The sequence below is a fragment of the Labrus mixtus genome, chromosome 21 (genome assembly GCF_963584025.1).
Source record: "Labrus mixtus chromosome 21, fLabMix1.1, whole genome shotgun sequence".
NCBI classification, from domain to species: domain Eukaryota; kingdom Metazoa; phylum Chordata; class Actinopteri; order Labriformes; family Labridae; genus Labrus; species Labrus mixtus.
Window position 1 is genome coordinate 55363 of NC_083632.1, and position 20640 is coordinate 76002.

Sequence of the window (20640 nt, forward strand, 5' to 3'; positions counted from 1 at the left end):
ATCATGTCTCAGTTTCAAGAGTCAAAAGTTGGGTACTGTAACAAAATAATTGATCTATAACATCCTACTCTGATAACCATCTTAGGGTGCCAAGCTGACCCTAAAGACTGGACCTTTTACAGATTCTGCGAAGGTTAGCACAAACAAGAATTCTTTAGTAAAGGCAACACTGCTGCAATGAGTTCATGGTTAGACTTTATTGATGCTTTTCAAAGTTCCATAAATGCCAAGATCACAAAGTCAACCTGTGCAAAACAAAGAGTAAAGTTAGTTATGATAAAACCAAACCATAAGGGAAACGTTCAAATCGTTTTTAATTCACCTCATCAGAATTTCTTTCATCCTTTGACCTCGGCCACAGATGCAGACTGCTGGGGCGTCGCAACGCCCTTGTAGTCAACAACTTGTGGTTCAGGGTACTCTGGGACGTATTTCATGTGGGAGAGGTCTGCTCTGGCTCGCCAGTAGCCGTTTCTGGACTGGACGATGTAGGATGACGGCGGCGGCAAAGGGGGCATTTCCTGGCTCTCCCTCTGCTGCGTCACACCGTCGGCGGCCTCTGATCCCCAGACACCAAAGTCCGGGAAAGAACGAGACGGCATCCAGCTGCTGGGGTCGAACGAGGCCTGGAATCCTCCTGCAGGCTGCTGAGGCCAGGAGGGGTAGCCTTCATAAATGGGATCATAGATGGGGCTGTACACTGCCAAGGGTACACCCACTTTGGAGTTTCCAGCTGTGCCGCCCTGAGGCTGAGACTGCCCAGGAGGACTGACGTAGACCGCACTTTGAGGAGGAACTTCAGGAGCACCAGGCTTGGAGGGGGACTGGTTTCCAGTTAGATCGTAGCCTGTTGGGGGGCCACTCCGGGCTTGCAGGACGGCAGACGGTTTACGCTGCAGGAACGGCAGAGGAGGACGAGCGCCTCCAGACGGAGCGTGTACACCTGATCGAGGAGAAGGTTGTCCACCAGATCCAAAAGGAGCAGAGTACGGGTATCTGTAGTCTGGAGGACATTAAAGGGTTAAATTAAGAGGAAAATCTGAAGTCCAAAACATGAGTTCATAATCTTTAATTTACTTTGAGGACATGCTGAAGTTTGAGCTTCTTTAAATCAGAACACTGAAAATTAAATGTTTTTGTAAACTCTCATTCAGGGTTTAAAGTCAGACCAAACTCTGAGAGAAGGAAACCTTCCACATCCAGTCCATACTGCAACCTGAAGCTCAGAGATCTCAGGAGCTTTAATTACTCCGTAGTGCAGGTGAGAACAGAGATTAAAGCTCAACACAGACGCAAACCAGAAACTGTTTAAATTATTCCTCAAACGAGAGCAGCCAGATGTGCTTAAACACCGAGTCTCATCTCAGCACTTTAAGGACAGAAAACTAAAACTTAAGATTAAGAAGCTGTTTTTTGTTTTACCCTAAAGATTAATGCTGCAGGAGAGCGTAAGACCGAGGATAACTTCAGGAAGATAAGCACTTAAAAATCACAGTTGTCTCCTTCTTAGTGAAAAGTCTCAGTTTGACAGCTGTTCATTTATTTTCCTGCAGTTTGGACTAAAGTCCTGATCAGGGTTTGCGCAAAGTAAAGAGTCAAACTCACCTTTGTTTGCAGGAAAACAAGCTCCACTGCTGAATAACAGCAGACACATCCAAGAAACCCTGAGAGAGAAACAAGAGACCTCAAAATCACATCTTCTAGAAGGTGAAACTGAGCAGTTTAAGATGTTACCGTGTGTGAAAACATGGATCCCACCTCAGAACGAGTGCAAGCAGCATGGTGACTCAGCAGTTTGATAGCAGCAGCTTCGCCTCTACAGCCTACTGGCAGTTTGGAGACTGAAGCTTTGTGTGGTGAGCTGCATGTTTCTCCTCTGTTCTTATACTGCTGCTCCACTCTCTGATCTGATTCTACTCATTACCGACACCTGGACAACAATCAGAGCCTGCTGACGACACGCTCTCTCTCTGACAACTCCATGAACAAAAACATGAGGAGAAGAGTTGACGTGAGTCGTCTCCTCCACCTGTGGGCTCAGGTGTGTCGTCAGCAGGCTCTGATTGTTGTCCAGGTGTCGGTAATGAGTAGAATCAGATCAGAGAGTGGAGCAGCAGTATAAGAACAGAGGAGAAACATGCAGCTCACCACACAAAGCTTCAGTCTCCAAACTGCCAGTAGGCTGTAGAGGAGAAGCTGCTGCTATCAAACTGCTGAGTCACCATGCTGCTTGCACTCGTTCTGAGGTGGGATCCATGTTTTCACACACTGGAACATCTTAAACTGCTCAGTTTCACCTTCTAGAGGATGTGATTTTGAGGTCTCTTGTTTCTCTCTCAGGGTTTCTTGGCTGTGTCTGCTGTTATTCAGCAGTGGAGCTTGTTTTCCTGCAAAGAAAGGTGAGTTTGACTCTTTACTTTGAGCAAACCCTGATCAGGACTTTAGTCCAAACTGCAGGAAAATAAATGAACAGCTGTCAAACTGAGACTTTTCACTAAGAAGGAGACAACTGTGATTTTTTTGAGTTCTTATCTTCCTGAAGTTATCCTCGGTCTTACGCTCTCCTGACTCCTCACTCGGTGTTTAAGCACAACTGGCTGCTCTCGTTTGAGGAATAATTTAAACAGTTTCTGGTTTGCGTCTGTGTTGAGCTTTAATCTCTGTTCTCACCTGCACTACGGGATAATTAAAGCTCCTGAGAACTCTGAGCTTCAGGTTGCAGTATGGACTGGATGTGGAAGGTTTCCTTCTCTCAGAGTTTGGTCTGACTTTAAACCCTGAATGAGAGTTTACAAAAACATTTAATTTTCAGTGTTCTGATTTAAAGAAGCTCAAACTTCAGTTTCAACTTCAGCATGTCCTGAAAGTAAATTCAAGATTATGAACTAATGTTTTGGACTTGTCAGATTTTCCTCTTAATTTAACCCTTTAATGTCCTCCAGACTACAGATACCCGTACTCTGCTCCTTTTGGATCTGGTGGACAACCTTCTCCTCGATCAGGTGTACACGCTCCGTCTGGAGGCGCTCGTCCTCCTCTGCCGTTCCTGCAGCGTAAACCGTCTGCCGTCCTGCAAGCCCGGAGTGGCCCCCCAACAGGCTACGATCTAACTGGAAACCAGTCCCCCTCCAAGCCTGGAGCTCCTGAAGTTCCTCCTCAAAGTGCGGTCTACGTCAGTCCTCCTGGGCAGTCTCAGCCTCAGGGCGGCACAGCTGGAAACTCCAAAGTGGGTGTACCCTTGGCAGCGTACAGCCCCATCTATGATCCCGTTTATGAAGGCTACCCCTCCTGGCCTCAGCAGCCTGCAGGAGGATTCCAGGCCTCGTTCGACCCCAGCAGCTGGATGCCGTCTCGTTCTTTCCCAGACTTTGGTGTCTGGGGCTCAGAGGCCACCGACGGTGTGACGCAGCAGAGGGAGAGCCAGGAAATGCCCCCTTTGCCGCCGCCGTCATCCTACATCGTCCAGTCCAGAAACGGCTACTGGCAAGCCAGAGCAGACCTCTCCCACATGAAATACGTCCCCGAGTACCCTGAACCACAAGTTGTTGAGGGCGTCGCGACGCCCCAGCAGTCTGCGCCTGTGGCCGAGGTCAAAGGTAAAGCGTAACCTGACAGAGCTTAATTATTTTTACCAGTGAATTTATAATCACTAACTTTCCCCTTTTTTTTATTTTGCAGGGTGAACTTGGTGACTCTGAGCATGTCTACAACATTTACATGTGGCGTGTTTGTGAAAGTCAATAAAAAAGTTAATTGGAACACTGACTTGTGTCTAAACTTCAGGTATAATATTTCTAAGATAAGGTGCAGAGGTTGCAAAATCTGAATCTTTTGAGGAAGATCTTGAGTCAAATGTTGCTGTTGGCTAGGAAGTGGCTGACTGCTAATGCTAGCTGGGGTTTAACATGAAGTGGTGGTTTTAAAATGTATGACTTCAGTCTCAAAAGGTTAATTATCTTAATAATAAAGAACTGATTGGCTTGCACAAAACTGATCAGAGTGGTAGATGCCCTGGGTTCACTGCAGGTTGGCTTCCTGTCCTGTGTGCAGGGTTTGGCATCTGTAGTCTCATGATGTGACCTTAACCTCTCATGAGCAGCATGACTTTAAGCCTGCAATATTTCTATAGTTGTATAAAAGTCGGGGTGGCATGTTGTAGGAGTGAAATTGGGACTTGGTGTTGACAATTGTTAGTTTTACTTAAGCACTCCAATGGATGCCTGTTTCTGAAAGAGTAGGATATAGAATCGTGCCCAAATGTCGGGTTGCATCCTCTCGCTGGTTGCCATGACTACAGTCCTCAATTGTCTCGTGCTTATACTGTAGTCATCCAGGAAGCATTTCTCAAGATTTTGGATCCTAAATATCCATATGTTTGAAATAAATTGGGGCGTCCCTGACAATCGGGGATGTTGGGCTTGGCCCTTTATGCCACTCGCACTTCAAGATAATCTGGGCAGATAATCGATTCCGAGCAGCCTAGAGTCTGGCACAACTCTGACATTGTGTGGAAGGAGATATCGCCCGTTAAAGTGTGAGCCAGGCTTTCGATATTTCACCATTTAGCTCAATAGGAGAAAATGACAAAACCCACAACCCTGAAGTGATTTAAACTTCTTGACCTCAGAAATTAAGTCATGCTGAGTTTAATCAGAGAAACTTTCCAAGTTGGCCTTAACATCATTAAATCCAACAACTACATCTTGCTTATCTTTGAACTTGAAGGGAAAGCAATCTCTCAAATCATTAAATTTCTTTCACTCATCCATTCTGGCAGGAAAAGGCATCAGATTGAAAGATATAATAATGCGTCATGGTCCAGTGAAGAGCAGCCAGCAGCTCTTCAATGCTCCCAGCTCCTCTTCATCGCTTGAGTCCGCATGTAATTTCACACACTCATAGCACCGTTGATTGCACGAGTGGACATCTGTTCATGCTGGATTTTTGAAGTGCCACTTCTGACCAGATATCATTTTCAGGAGATGACATTACTTGTCTGGGCACCAGCGGAGCAACCATCAGCAGTCCTCCTCTTTAATGTCAGAAATGAAGCTATCAAGAGCCAATCACAAAGCACCAGACTGTCTTTTAACAAAACAGTTTCAATACATTTCCATCAATTTTGGAAGCATTTAGGTGTTACCCATCAAGAGACAGATACCTCTTACATAACTTTTATAAATGTTGCATCTCTGCAATCCAAAAAGATGCTCGTTCAACAAGCAAAATATCCTTGATTTCCCATAAATTTCTGTAATCACAACGACCTCCGCTCCCGTAGATGTCGCTGTTCGTCTAGAAGGCCGGCTCCCCGAGCGTGAAGCTCCGCAAGCAAGAAAAAGAGCAGCGGTGGTGTAAATAAAATAAGATGTCATTTTATTATTTATCCGCATTGTTTACACTCTGACGAAAAAAAATTAATAATTTTTAATAATAATTATAATAATAATTCATATAATAATAATTTAATAATAATAATTCATATAATAATAATTTATAATAATGTAATAATAATAATTCATATAATAATAATAATGTATCCTTTATTAATCCTGCGAGGGGAAAATTCAATTTATTATCGAGAGCTATCTATAAATATCTAGAGCTCTGCAAAAATGTGCAAGACCCCATTTTTTTCAGATAAACACCTTTGTATAAGATGTGTTGTTGATCAATTCAGGTCCATATCTTGACTTGAATGCTAAAAGAGTAACCCTGTGTCACACTAGACAGCTACAGCTCTGACATGTTAACTAGTCAAGTCTTAAATATCTACTAGTCCTCCTTACCTAGACTCTCTCATCCAGGTCTACACTTTGACCCGCCCACTACGCTCTGCCGATGAAAGGCGTCTGATCCAACCTTCACAGGTTAGTGGCAACTACTTATGTTGACTAGTTCGCTTGTAAAAGCTAAAACGTCCACGTTTTACTCTTATGATGGTTTTATGAACTGTACGCGTGTACTAGTGAGGCTCAAACAGTTTTACTAGTTAATTAGTAAAAACCAAAATATCACCAATAACGCTAATTTTGCACAAAATTAAAATGATGAGGTGGTGAGTAAGTGAAGATTGAGACTTTCCATTAGTTTCAAGTTCAAAATAAGAACTTACCTAGATCCGGATTCAGGATGTTGTTATTACCCACCTCCTTCAGTTAGATGGTGCACAATAGTTAACTTGTTTTTTATTATCTTGCACGAGTGCTCTCAAAGACCAAACTAGTGCAGGAAAATAACTTTTGAGATCAAAGACCAAACTAGTGCAGGAAAATAACTTTTGAGATCAAAGACCAAACTAGTGCTGGAAAATAACTTTTGAGATCAAAGACCAAACTAGTGCAGGAAAATAACTTTTGAGATCAAAGACCAAACTAGTGCAGGAAAATAACTTTTGAGATCAAAGACCAAACTAGTGCAGGAAAATAACTTTTGAGATCAAAGACCAAACTAGTGCAGGAAAATAACTTTTGAGATCAAAGACCAAACTAGTGCAGGAAAATAACTTTTGAGATCAAAGACCAAACTAGTGCAGGAAAATAACTTTTGAGATCAAAAGTATTGAATAAATGCTCCAAGGGCCTCCAATAGGAGAATGCATAGTGCAGACATGGCAACAACATACAGGCTGTCCTGCCCAACTCTGCAGGGGCCCCAGCAGAGGGCGCTCATGTTACACATACAGTACCAGTACAAGCGGAAACTCTGGAATATTATTCAAATAGAAAAATTAGGACAATTGATGACCTTATGCTTCACCTGTTTGCTGCAGGTAATAATTTTGATGCTGTTAAAAACACCCGAGGTCCTGAGACATCAAACATTCAGGAATCACCAACAAAATACTAAATGTGCTGATTAATTTAAATGAACATTTATGTGAGAGAAAAGAGCGGTGTAGAGGTGACGGATGAACACACACACACATGCACACTCACACACACACACATACGTGTATATACTGTATATATTTATATCATGTTGTCAGTTACTCAAACGTGTGTCATTTCACCCCTCATCACTTGTGTCCACTTTCTGTCTCTTCAATCAGCAACTCATCAATCCTAGGACACCATGACAACAAGTGTGTGTGTGTGTGTGTGTGTGTGTGTGTTCTTGTGCAAATGACTTAATGAAGCCCACAGTCAGAGTCCAGTTAACGCTGTCGGGTCATTTCCACCAAAATAGAGACTAAATGCAAAATGTTGGCCAAATAAAAACAGTGCTGCAGCCAAATGAAGTCTACTAATTGTGTGAGTGAATGTGTGTGTGTGGTTGTGTGCTATCCCCTCCTCACCCTGTAGGAGGCAGCATTGTGCAGAGAAACAAGTCCTCCTCTGTCCCGAGCTATGATAATGTATAATAAATTAGGCTCTAAGTCAATCAATCACAAACTAAATCAGTATGAACTTCTTCAAACACTTTATTTAATATAACCAATGACAAGAACAAAAATAAAGTAGAGATGTGAATCCTTCAGAGGGTTAACTTGTGGAACAGCTGTGACAGAGAATTAAAAATGTACTTCATGCTCCTGTTTAAGCATCAGGTGATACAAAAACTAACAAACAAATACAAAGATCACGTTTCAGCTGACACCTTTCCATCAGTTTATGTATGTATATACTGTATATGTACTTTTTAAAATTAACTCCACATATTAAGTAAAATCAATCAATCAATCAATTTTTATTTGTATAGCGTCAACTCATAACAAGTGTTATCTCGAGACACTTTACAAAAAGCAGGTAAAATACCTTACTCTTTGTTATGTTACAAAAAGCAGGTAAAAGACCTTACTCATTGTTATGTTACAAAAAGCAGGTAAAAGACCTTACTCATTGTTATGTTACATAAAGCAGGTAAAAGACCTTACTCATTGTTATGTTACATAAAGCAGGTAAAAGACCTTACTTATTGTTATGTTACAAAAAGCAGGTAAAAGACCTTACTCATTGTTATGTTACAAAAAGCAGGTAAAAGACCTTACTTATTGTTATGTTACAAAAAGCAGGTAAAAGACCTTACTCTTTGTTATGTTATATAAAGCAGGTAAAAGACCTTACTCATTGTTATGTTACAAAAAGCAGGTAAAAGACCTTACTCATTGTTATGTTACAAAGATCTGGTCTATCCATCATGAGCACTTTAGCAAAGCAGCAAAAGTTACAGTGGTAAGAAAAAACTGTGTTATTAAAAGGCAGAAATCTTCGGCCGGATCCCCGGCTCATGATGAAACAGCCTTCACAGGCCTAGACTGCGCCGGGCTTGGAAAGGGATAGGGGGAGAGATGGGATAAGATGCAGGAAGAGGGATAGAGAGCAAGGGGGTGGGGGGAGGCAAGCCGTCCACTTCCCCATGTTCCTCTAACACTAACATGTGTCTCTAGTCTGTCTACAAACCCCCCAATGATGAGAAAAGTCCATCCTCTCCGTCTTCTGCCTGCTCCACTTTTCAGAAAATGTGTGCTCAAACAGGCCGTTTGGAGATTTTCCCTTCATGACATCACAAAGGGCAGTAGCCCCTCCCCCAGGTGGGTGACACTCCCACAGCTAGGTGTTTGTTCTGCCCTCTGAGTCTGCCTTCTCACCGTAAACAATAGGACATGGAGCGAGAAAGACCGAGTACACCCAAGCCCTTTCAGAGAGGGGACGTGGTCAGACACAGCTCATTTACATATTTAAAGGTACAGACACAGAAACAGCCTGTTCTGAGCAGGGCTGAAATAGAGGGGTTTATAGACATGATCAAATACAGGATCAGAGTGGACGACGGCTATTTGTTAAGACAGCTGAGTACGGGAGGAATGAGAAGAGTTTGCCTTCAGTTTTTTATGATTAAAGGAAGAATGTTTGACGTGTTACAGATAAATAAATCATAAATCCAGTGTATCCTGTGTAAATGTGTCTCTGAGTCATGATTGTCTACAATGCGGGAGAAGCTTGAGTCCCGCTGGCTGTGTTGTTGTCAGAGCCGTGTTTACATGGACGGGACGGCTGTGCAAACAGTAAAATGAGGATTCCAAGTAACCGATATGTCTATATCTTTAGATTCTTTCATCTGAAGGGAAGCTGAAGTACTCTTTCTTAAACAGTTTAAACAAAAACTCTAAACTCGATGAAAATACAACAAAAGTTCAACAGGAACATCTTTCATGAACAGTTTTTTACGAGGCTTCGCTCCCTCGGTCGGATCACATGGATTTCAGTTCCTGCTGCGTGGTCACCTGACTTTCTGTTGAGGAAGTAGTGATCTTCCCTTCTCCGTCGTTGGCTGTGCAGCGCAGTGCGCGGGGCAGCGAGCTGATGAGGGCCTTCCTGAACATGGAGCTGGAGAAGACGTAGACGATGGGGTCCAGGGCGGAGTTGAGGAAGTTGAGCCCCAGGGACACGATGTTGAGCTGGGTGAAGGTGTAGAAGGAGGCGCAATCCCACGGGCGGGACGAGCGAATGACCCACATCCCGATGGTGGTCACTGTGGTGGGTAAGAAACACACCACGAACACCGCCACGATGACGGTGCACACTCTCATCGCCTTCCGCACCTTGTCCGGTTTTCCAATCTGTCGCGCACGAAGAAATCTGGAGATACTGACAGAGCAGAAGATCAGCATGGCAAGCGGGACGATGAACTCCAGCACCGTCAGGATCCGGTGCATGGCGACCAGGATGGTGATGGCCCGTGAAGTCTCTCTGTATGAGGTGAAGAAGAAGCACTGCGTGGTGTTGCCGGTGAACTTGATGTGGTTGTAAGCCAGCATGGGAACCCGAGGACTGATGACCAGCAGCCACACAAACAGGGACACGAACCCAGCCTGACGCTTGGTCATGCGGTTGAAGCGGTGGTGAGGATGGACCACCTGGAGGACGATAGAGATTTATACACAGAGTGATTAACAACAAATAAGACATAACGGTTTCATAGTAGCTTTTTAACTGTCACTGGATATTAGAGACCTATATGGTACTATAAGTTTATTGATCCTGAGGGCCGAACAATAAACACGTCAGTATTTTCCAGATTTATCAGCATAAGTCTTTTTAACAACATAAAGATAACTCCGTTCCTCACCTTAAAGTAGCGGTAAATCGCCACCACAGTCATGAGCGCGATGCTGGCCGAGCGGTTTGAAAACATCAGAAAGAGGTTGATCCGGCACATGCCGTCCCCGAACACCCAGTGGCGCCTTAGCAAGGCGTCGATCCTCAGCGGCAGACTCAGCAGAGCCAGGAAGTCTGCGATGACCAGGTTAAAGAGGAACAGGGTGTTTGGGTTCCACGACTTTAGTTTGAAGCAGAAGATCCACAGGGCGACTACGTTTCCCAGCATCCCCAGTATGACGTCGATGGTGAGGATTGGGGGCAGAATCAAACCCTCCAGTTGGATACCGACAGGTGGGCAGCCCCCGCCTCTACCTCCACCCCCACCACCCCCAGGGGCCGGGGTCGTCCAGTTTGACATTTTCATGTTTTCACTCTGCTCCGGCAGCATTTTAGAAGTTTAAATCAATCACAGAGGTGGAAACGTTTCCGAAAGAAGTTAAGATTTATGTTGTTGTTAAAAAAAAATGTTGTGTGTTCAGTGGTTAATTAAAGGGAAGTAAAATCACCAGGAAGTGTTTTGAGATTTTGAAAGTTTCCTTCTTCCCCTTTTTGTGAACGTCTTCCTTATTTCTGCGGAAGAAAATCTGTGAAAAGAAAAGAAAAACAGATTGTTATTAATCAGCTTCACTTCTCAAAATAACCCAAAATAAACAATTAAAATGTATTTTTAACTAAATGAAATCCATTCAGCTGTCCAATATTACTTTATACTGTCCAATATTATATTATACTGCAAACCCAGCAGGCCAATCTGATTTTACTGACGCCAGTTTCAAATAAATAAGAATGTTTTTGAGCTACACATCTCACAACGCTGCTCAACATGTGTCCCAGACTGACATCATTCATGGTGAGAGTGAGATCTACTTTAAAAAATAAAAACAAACTAAATTGATGCCAAAAACAAAGGTTTGTAAAAATGAAATTTAAAGACGTCAGACCTTTAGATACTTACCACTTTTAAAACGACATGACCTCTGTTATGATGGACGGTATTGATAGGTACAGAAACTTAATGAAAACGACATCTTTTACTAAAGACAGTCTGAATTGCACAGATATGTTGTCAATGTATTTGTGCAATATAGACGGTGTGTGGGAGTTCGTCTGCAATTTTTCAATAATTAAAAACACAAAGATTCCCAATATCTTTTCATGTTCATGGTTTATATACAGCTGTCAATTAGTGTTGTAGTCAAGACCACACTAACCGAGACCAAGACATACCTGAGACCAGAGGGCTCCGAGACCATAAAAATATCAATTAAAGTCATCATCTTGGGTGCAGTCACTCACTTAGCCCATAACACCGAGAAGGTTGCGGCTGTAACCGGGGGATAAAAATCTAATTCTGGATGAATTGAAGTTTTTTGTTCTTTTAAAAAGACTATTCCATCTAATCACAGTAATGACGTTAAAAAATAGCCGATCAGTGGTGGTCTTAATTTAAAATCTGGAGTCCGCCCAGTCTGAGACCGAGACAAGACCGGGTAAAAATGCTTTTGGTTCCGAGACGAGACTGAGATCTCTAGAAAGTGGTCTTGAGACCCGGTCTTGAGACCGCGACCTTTCATGTGTCATTGAAGCCGTTGTCGTTGCACACAGAAATATTAGAGTCCAATAAAATATGTTTGCACACTAATCACCATATGTATTGAAAACTAAAACTCACCTGTCAGACGAATGAAAGGAACTCACACCTGAAATGTTGCAGGAAGGAACGGAGAGATTTCTGATGCGTCCGTATTTAAGTCGTCTTCCTCCGTCTCTGAGGTTGTTCCTGTGTGGTTAACTCTCATAAACCAAACACGTCACGCTGTTACCACATCAGAACTGGTTCTCAAAAAAAGGGATGTGTGCCCGGACATTAAGCTAGTTTCTTAAGAAGACCCCGTGGTCAAACTACTCTGAGGTCTTTGTGAAGGTTTAAACTGGTAAACCTTCACAACTGTTTCCCCTCTGGGTACGGATGTACAAACGTTTGAGGAAGTTTTGAAATCAAAGGGTTGCATTTGTTGCTGTCCTGTGACGCAGCAGAATACTGTCATGATATGAGTTTGTTTCATGATTTCATTATTCAGCATTGTTTGTTTATTTATTTTATTTATTTTGATATCCTTCATTAATCCCTGAGGGAAATCGGGTTTACACTGTGTTATTTATAGGGACATGCTTCTCACACACACGCTGATGAGGTGGGCGTGGCTGTGGAGCAGAGGCAGGGTGAGTGGAAAAGTACACAGTGAGTGAGTGAAGGCAGAGGAGCAAAACTTTGACAGTGTCTGCTTCACTCATGTTTCATAACGCCTAATGCTAACCGCTAAGCTAGGGTGACCATATTTTAACCCTCCAAATCTGGAACCTTTACTTCAAACCTGAAATATATATCGATCCACAGATCGTTGACCTGCACTGCTGACACACGGTGGTCGGTGAAGGTTTCCACCTGAGCTGCTCGTTTAAGTTGGTTGTCAGCGGCGCTAGCTTCACTGTGAAGTGTACTCGAATCCGGGCTCGGGTCCCAAATGTGAAACCACTCTCCCTGAAAACACTGGTCAATGTTAGCATGATGAGCTAAGCTAACCAAGCAACAGCTGCAACCCTGAGGTTGATTGACACATGAACAGACAAATCAGTGTTGAGCTTTGACTCGTGGTGCATTACTGATGTTTTTCTATTGGTGAAAACAGCAGCAGCCGTGGCAACCACATTGTTTGACATATTTACGGACAAATATTGCAAATATTGTTTTGGTTTTTTAAAACCAGACCAGGGACTGTTCAAAAGTTCTACAATTCTACAATTCTCTTATCAGACTCTTTTATCCAAAGTGACGTACATCAGAGAGTAAGAACAACACAAGCAAGGATCTAGAAAAAAGGGAACAATGTCAGTAAGAGCAAACGATCAGCTTTGAGTCTGATTGGACACACAGGTGCTGACAGGAAGTGACCAGAGGCAAAGCACAACATTGAGGGCAGTTCTTGAGAGCTCTAATCAGTATAGAAACCATCTTATAAGTCGTCGTTATCAAACAAAAACCATCGTCATTACCATCATCATCATCAATAATATGGAGACCATCATCATTAAGTTAGTAGGTATTCATGAAAGAGCTGGGTCTTTAGCTTTTTCTTAAAGGTGCAGAGGGACTCTGCAGATCACATGGAGTTTGGAAGTTCATGTGGGACATATTTTGTTTTGTAGATATTTGAGGGGACTCGGGACACAGAGCTTAAAAACAATAAGCACATATTGCTCGCTAACACTGTTATATGTTGTCTAAAATCACGCACTCGCTCCCTCCTCCCTCCATAGTCAGCTCTCTGTAGTGGACTATAGTGTGCTCAAGTGTGTCCAGTTGACCTGATGATCACCTGCAGGGACAGAGCAGACAGGTCAGATCTCCAGCCAGGTGACACCACAGGGATCATCGCAGCTAAGCCGATAGCGGTCCAGTGAAATACGCCCGGGTCGTCTCTGATACCTGATCGTTAATGAAACCCAAAGCTGGAGCCGCTCTCACTTTCTCCCCCCTCATTGTTTCCCCGGCTTCTCTTCCATCTGTTCTGTTTGAACTCACTAACATTTTCACAGCAGAGATCCATTCCCCAGTGTGTGCTCAGTCAAAACTAAATTAGCATTTCAGTTCTGACGTCTGCTTCCTCATCCAGTGTGCGATGTTTACAGGTGATTTATCTTTTCTGAAATGCGTCTCTGAGACTCCAAAGAGGCAGCGTGTGCCGACGTTTAATCCTCCTCTCAATGTTTTTAACTCTGACGCTCTAATCCCTCCGCTGGAGAAAGCACAAGTCTTCAGAAAACGCAGCCTTTCTGCTTTAAAGTTTCATCGTCTGTGAGGTTTGTGTGCTTGTGCCTGTGTGATTATGTTGTGTGTGTGTGTGCGTGTGTGAGGGACGGGTATCAGCCTGGATTAGTGAGTAAAGGTAAGCGTGTGTCTCTCCCTGTCTAGGCGGATTTCCATCCCTCTACTCTCCGCTCCGGTCACACACATCGACCTGGTTTGAACCTCCTCCGCCGTCTCTTCTCATCCCGTCTCCTCCTCAGAAGCACCCAAGCTGCGGTCTCATGCCGGTCTAACACTTTGCCTTCTCGTGTGTGAATGTGTGTGTGTGAGTGTGAGTGTGTGCGATAGCTTGGTTGTGTTTTTTTTCACCGTCGTGCGATGCCATTCCTCCCTCAGGACGCAGAGCGATTCGATGGGCTGTCTCTCCTCTACTGGTAAGCTAATTTCCCCCCTGCGCTCCACCCTCCTTTTCTCACTTCCTTTCCTCACTTCCTTCCTTTTTTTTTTTTTAAAGAAAACCTCGTCTCCTAGGTGTTTTTCAGCGTTTGTTTTCATGCTTTTTCCGCGGGCTGCCGGTCTTGCTGCGTTAGTTGATGTGGGTCACGGACTTCAGAGGGGAAAATTGGTTTACAGCCTGTTTGCTGGCAGATGCCTCTGAGTTTAAGTCCACATGCATGTGTGCACTTCTGGGTCATGCATGTTAGAGCTGCTTTAAAGGAACAGGACAACATTTATTTACATTAAAAAATCACAACATGTGCTCCAGTGTTAATGCACCGGTGTTTGCATCTGCAGACTTGTTCATGTTTTTGTCCCGTCCATCATCAGAGTTGTGTTCTGTTTTTGTTTTGACAAGTTGTTCCTTCAGTCTGAGATAACTACAGCTGTCGTCGGGTTGATATCGACATCAGTTACACTTCTAGAGAGAGTGTAGAATAATGAGCTGCAGAGATTTATTGCACAAGATGATTGAAGCCATAAATAAACACACCGGTAAGGATTCACTTAAAATAGATAATATTCAAACATTAACTGCTAACTATGATAACTGACTAGATCAGGTATGCACATCTGTAAGTTGTTGAATAATAGAATATATATGAATGATAATGTAAAGAACTTAATATGCAGAAGGGACCCATTTCAGGACTAAATTTAAAATTAAGTGTTTTATGCAGCTGATTTTAATATAAGTTACATTTATACTGAAGCTTCAGTGTTTATCCAGCTCTGCATGGGTCTGTAAACCTTTCTGTGTTCTAACCTCTCTCCATTTTTCAAAAGCATCTCCAATATTGATCCTAGTTTGAGCACGTTTCTGCTCGTGGAGCTTATTAGAAACATGCAGAGGCTTTTTAGGTCGGGGACAATCACTTCTATCTGAACCACTTCTCTTGCCCGCTTCCATCGCTGCAACACCTGTTGACCTGATAACTGCTCTCATATCTGACAAACAGAGGGGCGTCCAAAACGGCCGTGTGGGGGGTGTCTTAAAAGCGCCTACCTTCTCTGGTCCAAACAAATCCAGATCATTCAGGAGCAGAATCTAAAGTTAGAAGGAGGACATACTGGCTGCTGCATTGTTGTCAGAGAAGCCAGCACTTCAACATGTTTCCTTAATGATCAGATAGTAAGATACCTTTAACATCTCACTCTCTACAGAGCTCACTGATTGATTCTTTAAAGCTGTCTTATAGATGACAAGTCAGTTTATGGATTAATTACCATGAAGCAGATACACTCATGTTAGAAACTGCATCGTTTTAAACGGAGGCTCTGAAGGAGCCATACGACGAGTCCTGAGTCCTGAATCAGCTAAATATCGACTGACCTCTTCTCATCTGATCACCTTATGATCCCATCTGAACTGAGGCTGAGTTTGTTTACGTTCAGCGTCCTGTGATGTCTGATAATCTGTCGGCAACCAGATCAATGTGGATGACTCATCTCAGCCGAGTGTCTCCTGGTTCTGAGCGTTTTGGGAACAAAGCGGCTCCTGATGGCAAAACATTTCATATTTACTCACAGACTGGAGATCAGTTCGAGTAATCTTAATTTGATACAAATACGTTTTTTTTAACACGTTTAGCCGACAACATTCATCACATTTCATTTATTGTTTTATTTACATGTTGTTGTTTTTATAAAACTCCTTAAAAACGAAACGGGACGACAGACTTTCCCTCCCTGACAAACCGAGGAGCCCATAAACGCAGCATCAGAGACGTTCAGACGTTTGTTAACGTTCTCGCCCCGGGAAGTCGGTCACCTCCTCGTCCTCCTTATGACATCACACAGGTGGATCAGGATGCTGAACCATGATTGGTTTATAACCAGCTGAGTCAGGGCGAGAAATATTGACTCTTTAATCTTTAATCTGAGCCCGACATCCGACACTAACCGATTAATCTGGCAGTAAGAGCGCTCCCCTTCTTCTTCTTTTTCTGCGGAGTCATTTTAAAAAATGTGTGTGAGTGTGTGTGTGTGTTCAGTCCGTCCCTGTATCTCTGCCGCTCTGTTACTGCGTGTTCCCCTTGGCAGCCGGCCTGTGAGTGATGATAATCGCTTGCGGCAGGTAATGCAGATTATCAGGTATTAAGTGATCAGTTTAATTGCTTCCTCGTGTCCCCGCTCACGGCTTTGCTGCATGTCGTCGTCTGTTTGTGAAGCAGCTGAACACCAACAGTTATTCTCCTTTTTCAGGGACCTGTTTAAGATGCATTCAAAGACCGTGGTTGTTGGATTTCTCTTTGCATCCTGTGAGCATTAAACAAAATAAAAACATGCAAGATAAATGAGGCAGCAGACGAGGGGGCGGGAGCGCCTGAGTAGAGGAGCAGTGGAAATATTGCATTAAGAAAAGTGTCATTTTAGAAAAGTAACTCAGGAAAGAGGTTGTTCGATGTCACTTATAACAACGAGCAGCTATCTGTCGAATCAGCTTTGTTTGACTTTTTTCCATGAGTCTCGATCATGTGGGTGGATGCGTGCGTCATTTTAAGAAGTACACTGTGTGTGAATAAATATCACAGCCCCGCCCCCCAATGTGACGGTGCATGCTCAAATCCCGCCTAAAGATAACCCTGTTGTTGGAGATAAGTCTCAAACATTTCTGTGTGCGGAGAGGCATACAGTCATTAAAGAAACAACATTTTATAGCTTAATGTACTTTAACAATGATTTATTAAGGACAGAATACTCGGACACCAAGTCAAAAACATTTAAAGGAGATCTATTAAACTCACTGTCACCATGAATGATGTCACTCTGGGACACATGTTGAGCAGCATTGTGAGATGTGCAGCTCAAAAAAACTTGTTATTTATCTGATACTGGCATCAGTAAAATCCCTCATTTCAGCCTCTGCCTGAAACGCTTCATTTCAGTTACTATCTCTTTAACTGCCCGCCTCCCCACGTGCCCACTCTCCTCTGATTGGCCAGCTCTGTTAGCAGTCGCAGGGAAATCTGAGTGAGTTTCCGAGTGGGTGAGTCCTTGAAAGAGCTGCCGGGGTGGGCGTGTCCGACAACTTTGCTCTGATACATCGGGCAGAACCTGATGGCAGGTTCTTGCCAAGTCTCGGCAAGTTCTCCTAACGTCGTTGTACTGGACCATCGTGGTGAAGAGGGAGCTGCGCCTGAAGGCAAAGCTTTCGATTTAAGTGTCAATCAACAACCCAACCCTCACCTGAGGTCATGAGCTTTCGGTGGTGACCGAAAGAATAAGATCGTGGACACAAGCGGGGCGACTGAGTGTCCTCCTGAGTTCTGGGCTCAGCCTTAGATGTCGATGACCTCCACATTGAAAGGAGACAGTTGTGATGGTTCGGGCGTCTGGTTAGGATGCCTCCTGGACGCCTACCTTTGGAGGTTTTCCAGTGACGCCCAACTGGAAGGACATGCAGAGCGACTTCAGATAAGCAGAAGAACATGGATGGATGGACGAGGAGAAGTAAAGAGTGTTCAGTTATGGCGATTGTTTGTGTGTTAATATCACATTTTAAAAACAACAAATTTCCCGATAGTGGGAGTCTAGGACTTCTTTTTTTGTACCAGACATGCATCTATATTGTTGGATTTTTGCAACAATCATATTGAAGTTTGCCCTTTGCCCGCCTCAGCACCATGGGGGGCAGAGCTTTCAGCTGCTCTGGAACTCTCTGCCACCTGACATACGCAATATTGACTCTCTCCCCATCTTCAAATCCAGACTCAAAACCCATCTGTTCAAGATTGCCTACTCACTCTAACATTTTAACTGCAATTACACTGTCCTACATTTCATTTCTTTTATTGTATGCTGATTTTATCCATAGTTGTTTTTTTTAAATGTTGATTGTTGTACAGTGTCCTTGTGTGTCTTGAAAGGTGCTTATAAATAAAATATATTATTATTATTATTATTATTATTATTAAAAATCAACCCTGGCCACCTCTGCTGCCGCCCCTCGAGTGCAAAGTGTAAAGGAAGGCGTTTAAGAACACTGTCAAAGTCATGACCACGGCTCCACAGGTCCATCAGGATACTCAGCAGAGTAGCGTGCAGTGTTCAACCCAAACCAGTCAGAAAATCCTGTTTCTAAATTTAGCAGCCTCAACTCTTTGAACATTGTGACATTACATTTTAATCTGCAACCTCTTATGATAAATAATATGTCTACTCTTTGGCTGCGTTTTCTGTGAGGTACTAATATTTAAAATAAGCCTCTCTGGAGAGCTCAGAGTGACCTCCGCTTCACCCTGAAATCTTTATTCATCCTCTTCCCTGTACGTTATCACCTTACGTAACAAACTGTATATGTAGCCCGACAGGCAGCGTTGCCTCACCGCTCACTTTACCTGAAAACAAAAACGAAAAGACAGAAGGAAACCACGATGACATCAGAGCGTGCAAACAGTCAAACGCTTCTGATTGCAGCTCCACCTTTACTGGATTTCACTGTCGGAGGAGTGAAGGAACAGAGTTCATCTCGTAAGTCGGAACTAAAGCCGTCAGACTTAATGAGCAGGAGAGATGTGTCTGAGACGAGTTTGAACTTTTACTCTTGTCAAGAAGTGTTGTGGGTGCAGCTTCCCTATTTATTCAGGAAGTGTTTAACACGTCTGTTTTGTTCTGATTGCTGGAGTTAGAGGCTGCATGATAAAAACGACTGTGAGTCTTTATCGACATGCTAATCTGTTTCTGGCAGTCTGTAAACTTTACTGTGACCCCTGTTCTTAAACATCATGATGTCTTTTTACACCCTGTATGAAATAAGTTTAATTTGTAAAAATGACTTTTTAGGACGGATACTTTCAGTGTTCATGAAGGGAGACGAAAAGCTGCAGAAGAATCCTCTTCAAACTGTGTTGGTTATAAAAAAAAAAACAAGTAAAACTGTAAAGAAATCTGTTAAGATAAAAGATCCAATCAGTGAGATGTGTAGAGAGTGAGATGATAAAGGTATCTTACTATCTGATCATTAAGGAAACATGTTGAAGTGCTGGCTTCTCTGACAACAATGCAGCAGCCAGTATGTCCTCCTTCTAACTTTAGATTCTGCTCCTGAATGATCTGGATTTGTTTGGACCAGAGAAGGTAGGCGCTTTTAAGACCCCCCCCCCCCCCCCCCCCCCCACACGGCCGTTTTGGACGCCCCTCGGTTTGCCAGATATGAGAGCAGTTATCAGGTCAACAGGTGTTGCAGCGATGGAAGCGGGCAAGAGAAGTGGTTCAGATAGAAGTGATTGTACCCGACATAAAAAGCCTCTGCAGGTTTCTAATAAGCTCCACGAGCAGAAACGTGCTCAAACTAGGATCAATATTGGAGATGCTTTTGAAAAATGGAGAGAGGTTAGAACACAGAAAGGTTTACAGACCCATGCAGAGCTGGATAAACACTGAAGCTTCAGAGTCCACCACATGGTGACCTGTGTGAGCATGGACTCTAGAGAGGAGGGGGGGACAGCTCTTTACAATGTTTAGAATCTGGACTGCAGTACCCATTTTAAACACTAGGGGTCACAGTAACATATTACTCCTTTAAACATTTTTTTTGAAGTGTCTGTGAACTGAGCTGCCACTAATGTCCTTCAAACTGGCGACACGTTACAATTTTTGTCAACAATTATATTCAAAAAGACAACACATTCACAAAACACATGCAAAGGGTTAAATACACCTCTAACTGCTTTTTAAAGCAAACAGCGTCTCTGTGCTGTTTGCATGTTTAAATTATATAATATTCAGTCATTTGCCATATGCAAGTCAGCCTCGCTGCAAAAAACGTCTCAGTCCCAAACAGCGGTGCTAAGAGCCGTGCACAGTTACAGTGAAGAAGTTATCATCTGTTGAGAGTTGGTGGTAACTGCGCCGCAGTATTTATGAGAAATGTGACGCTTAAGCTTTCCAGAAATCAGGAAAATAATTCCAGCTCTGCATTCCTTCAAAACAAAAGCTCTGTAAATGAAGTCTGTAAATATGACTTTGACTGTTATTAATATAACCAGGGGTTAAATCAGTCAGCAGCTCCACACTCTGGAGCTAACTAGTTCATTGTTGCTGTCACATTTAATATGGGGTTTGATATCCAAGTCTTATGAACACAGCATCAAGCGGATATTTGAGGAGCTGCAGGATTTTTTACTTTCGCATTGGCTTCATTTGTAAACACGGGACGTTGGCGTTTAGGTAATCATCAAGTTCTCTGTGTTCTCTTCCATATTGTCATCCTCAATCTGCTGCCAGCAT

At 43.2% G+C, this 20640-nt stretch overlaps 2 protein-coding genes across 4 annotated transcripts in view; one reads left to right on the plus strand and one right to left on the minus strand.

Annotated features, from left to right (window-relative positions):
- Positions 1-7405: 7405 nt before the first annotated feature.
- hcar1-3 (hydroxycarboxylic acid receptor 1-3) lies at positions 7406-11891 on the minus strand. The gene is made up of 3 exons (XM_061028653.1): positions 11776-11891; positions 10072-10673; positions 7406-9859 (listed from the first exon to the last, which is right to left on the minus strand). The coding sequence occupies exons 2-3, from the start codon at positions 10489-10491 to the stop codon at positions 9194-9196; spliced, it is 1086 nt and encodes a 361-aa protein (XP_060884636.1). The 5' UTR covers positions 10492-10673; positions 11776-11891; the 3' UTR covers positions 7406-9193.
- Positions 11892-13946: 2055 nt separating this feature from the next.
- stxbp4 (syntaxin binding protein 4) overlaps positions 13947-20640 on the plus strand; it is a 50779-nt gene continuing 44085 nt past the window's right edge. Inside the window, exon 1 of one of the 3 annotated variants that reach the window (XM_061027495.1) lies at positions 13947-14345. In XM_061027495.1, the coding sequence (XP_060883478.1) occupies positions 14290-14345 (56 nt within the window). In that variant the 5' untranslated portion in view covers positions 13947-14289. The remainder of the gene's footprint in view (positions 14346-20640) is intronic. The other 2 variants (XM_061027494.1, XM_061027493.1) reach the window with 2 other exon arrangements.

Excerpts from the sequence above, each read along its gene's own strand:
- hcar1-3 (XM_061028653.1), bottom strand. The coding sequence starts at position 10,491 with ATGCTGCCGGAGCAGAGTGAAAACATGAAAATGTCAAACTGGACGACC. Across the intron at positions 9,860-10,071 it reads CGATTTACCGCTACTTTAAG|GTGGTCCATCCTCACCACCG; the intron begins GTGAGGAACGGA and ends ATCGTCCTCCAG.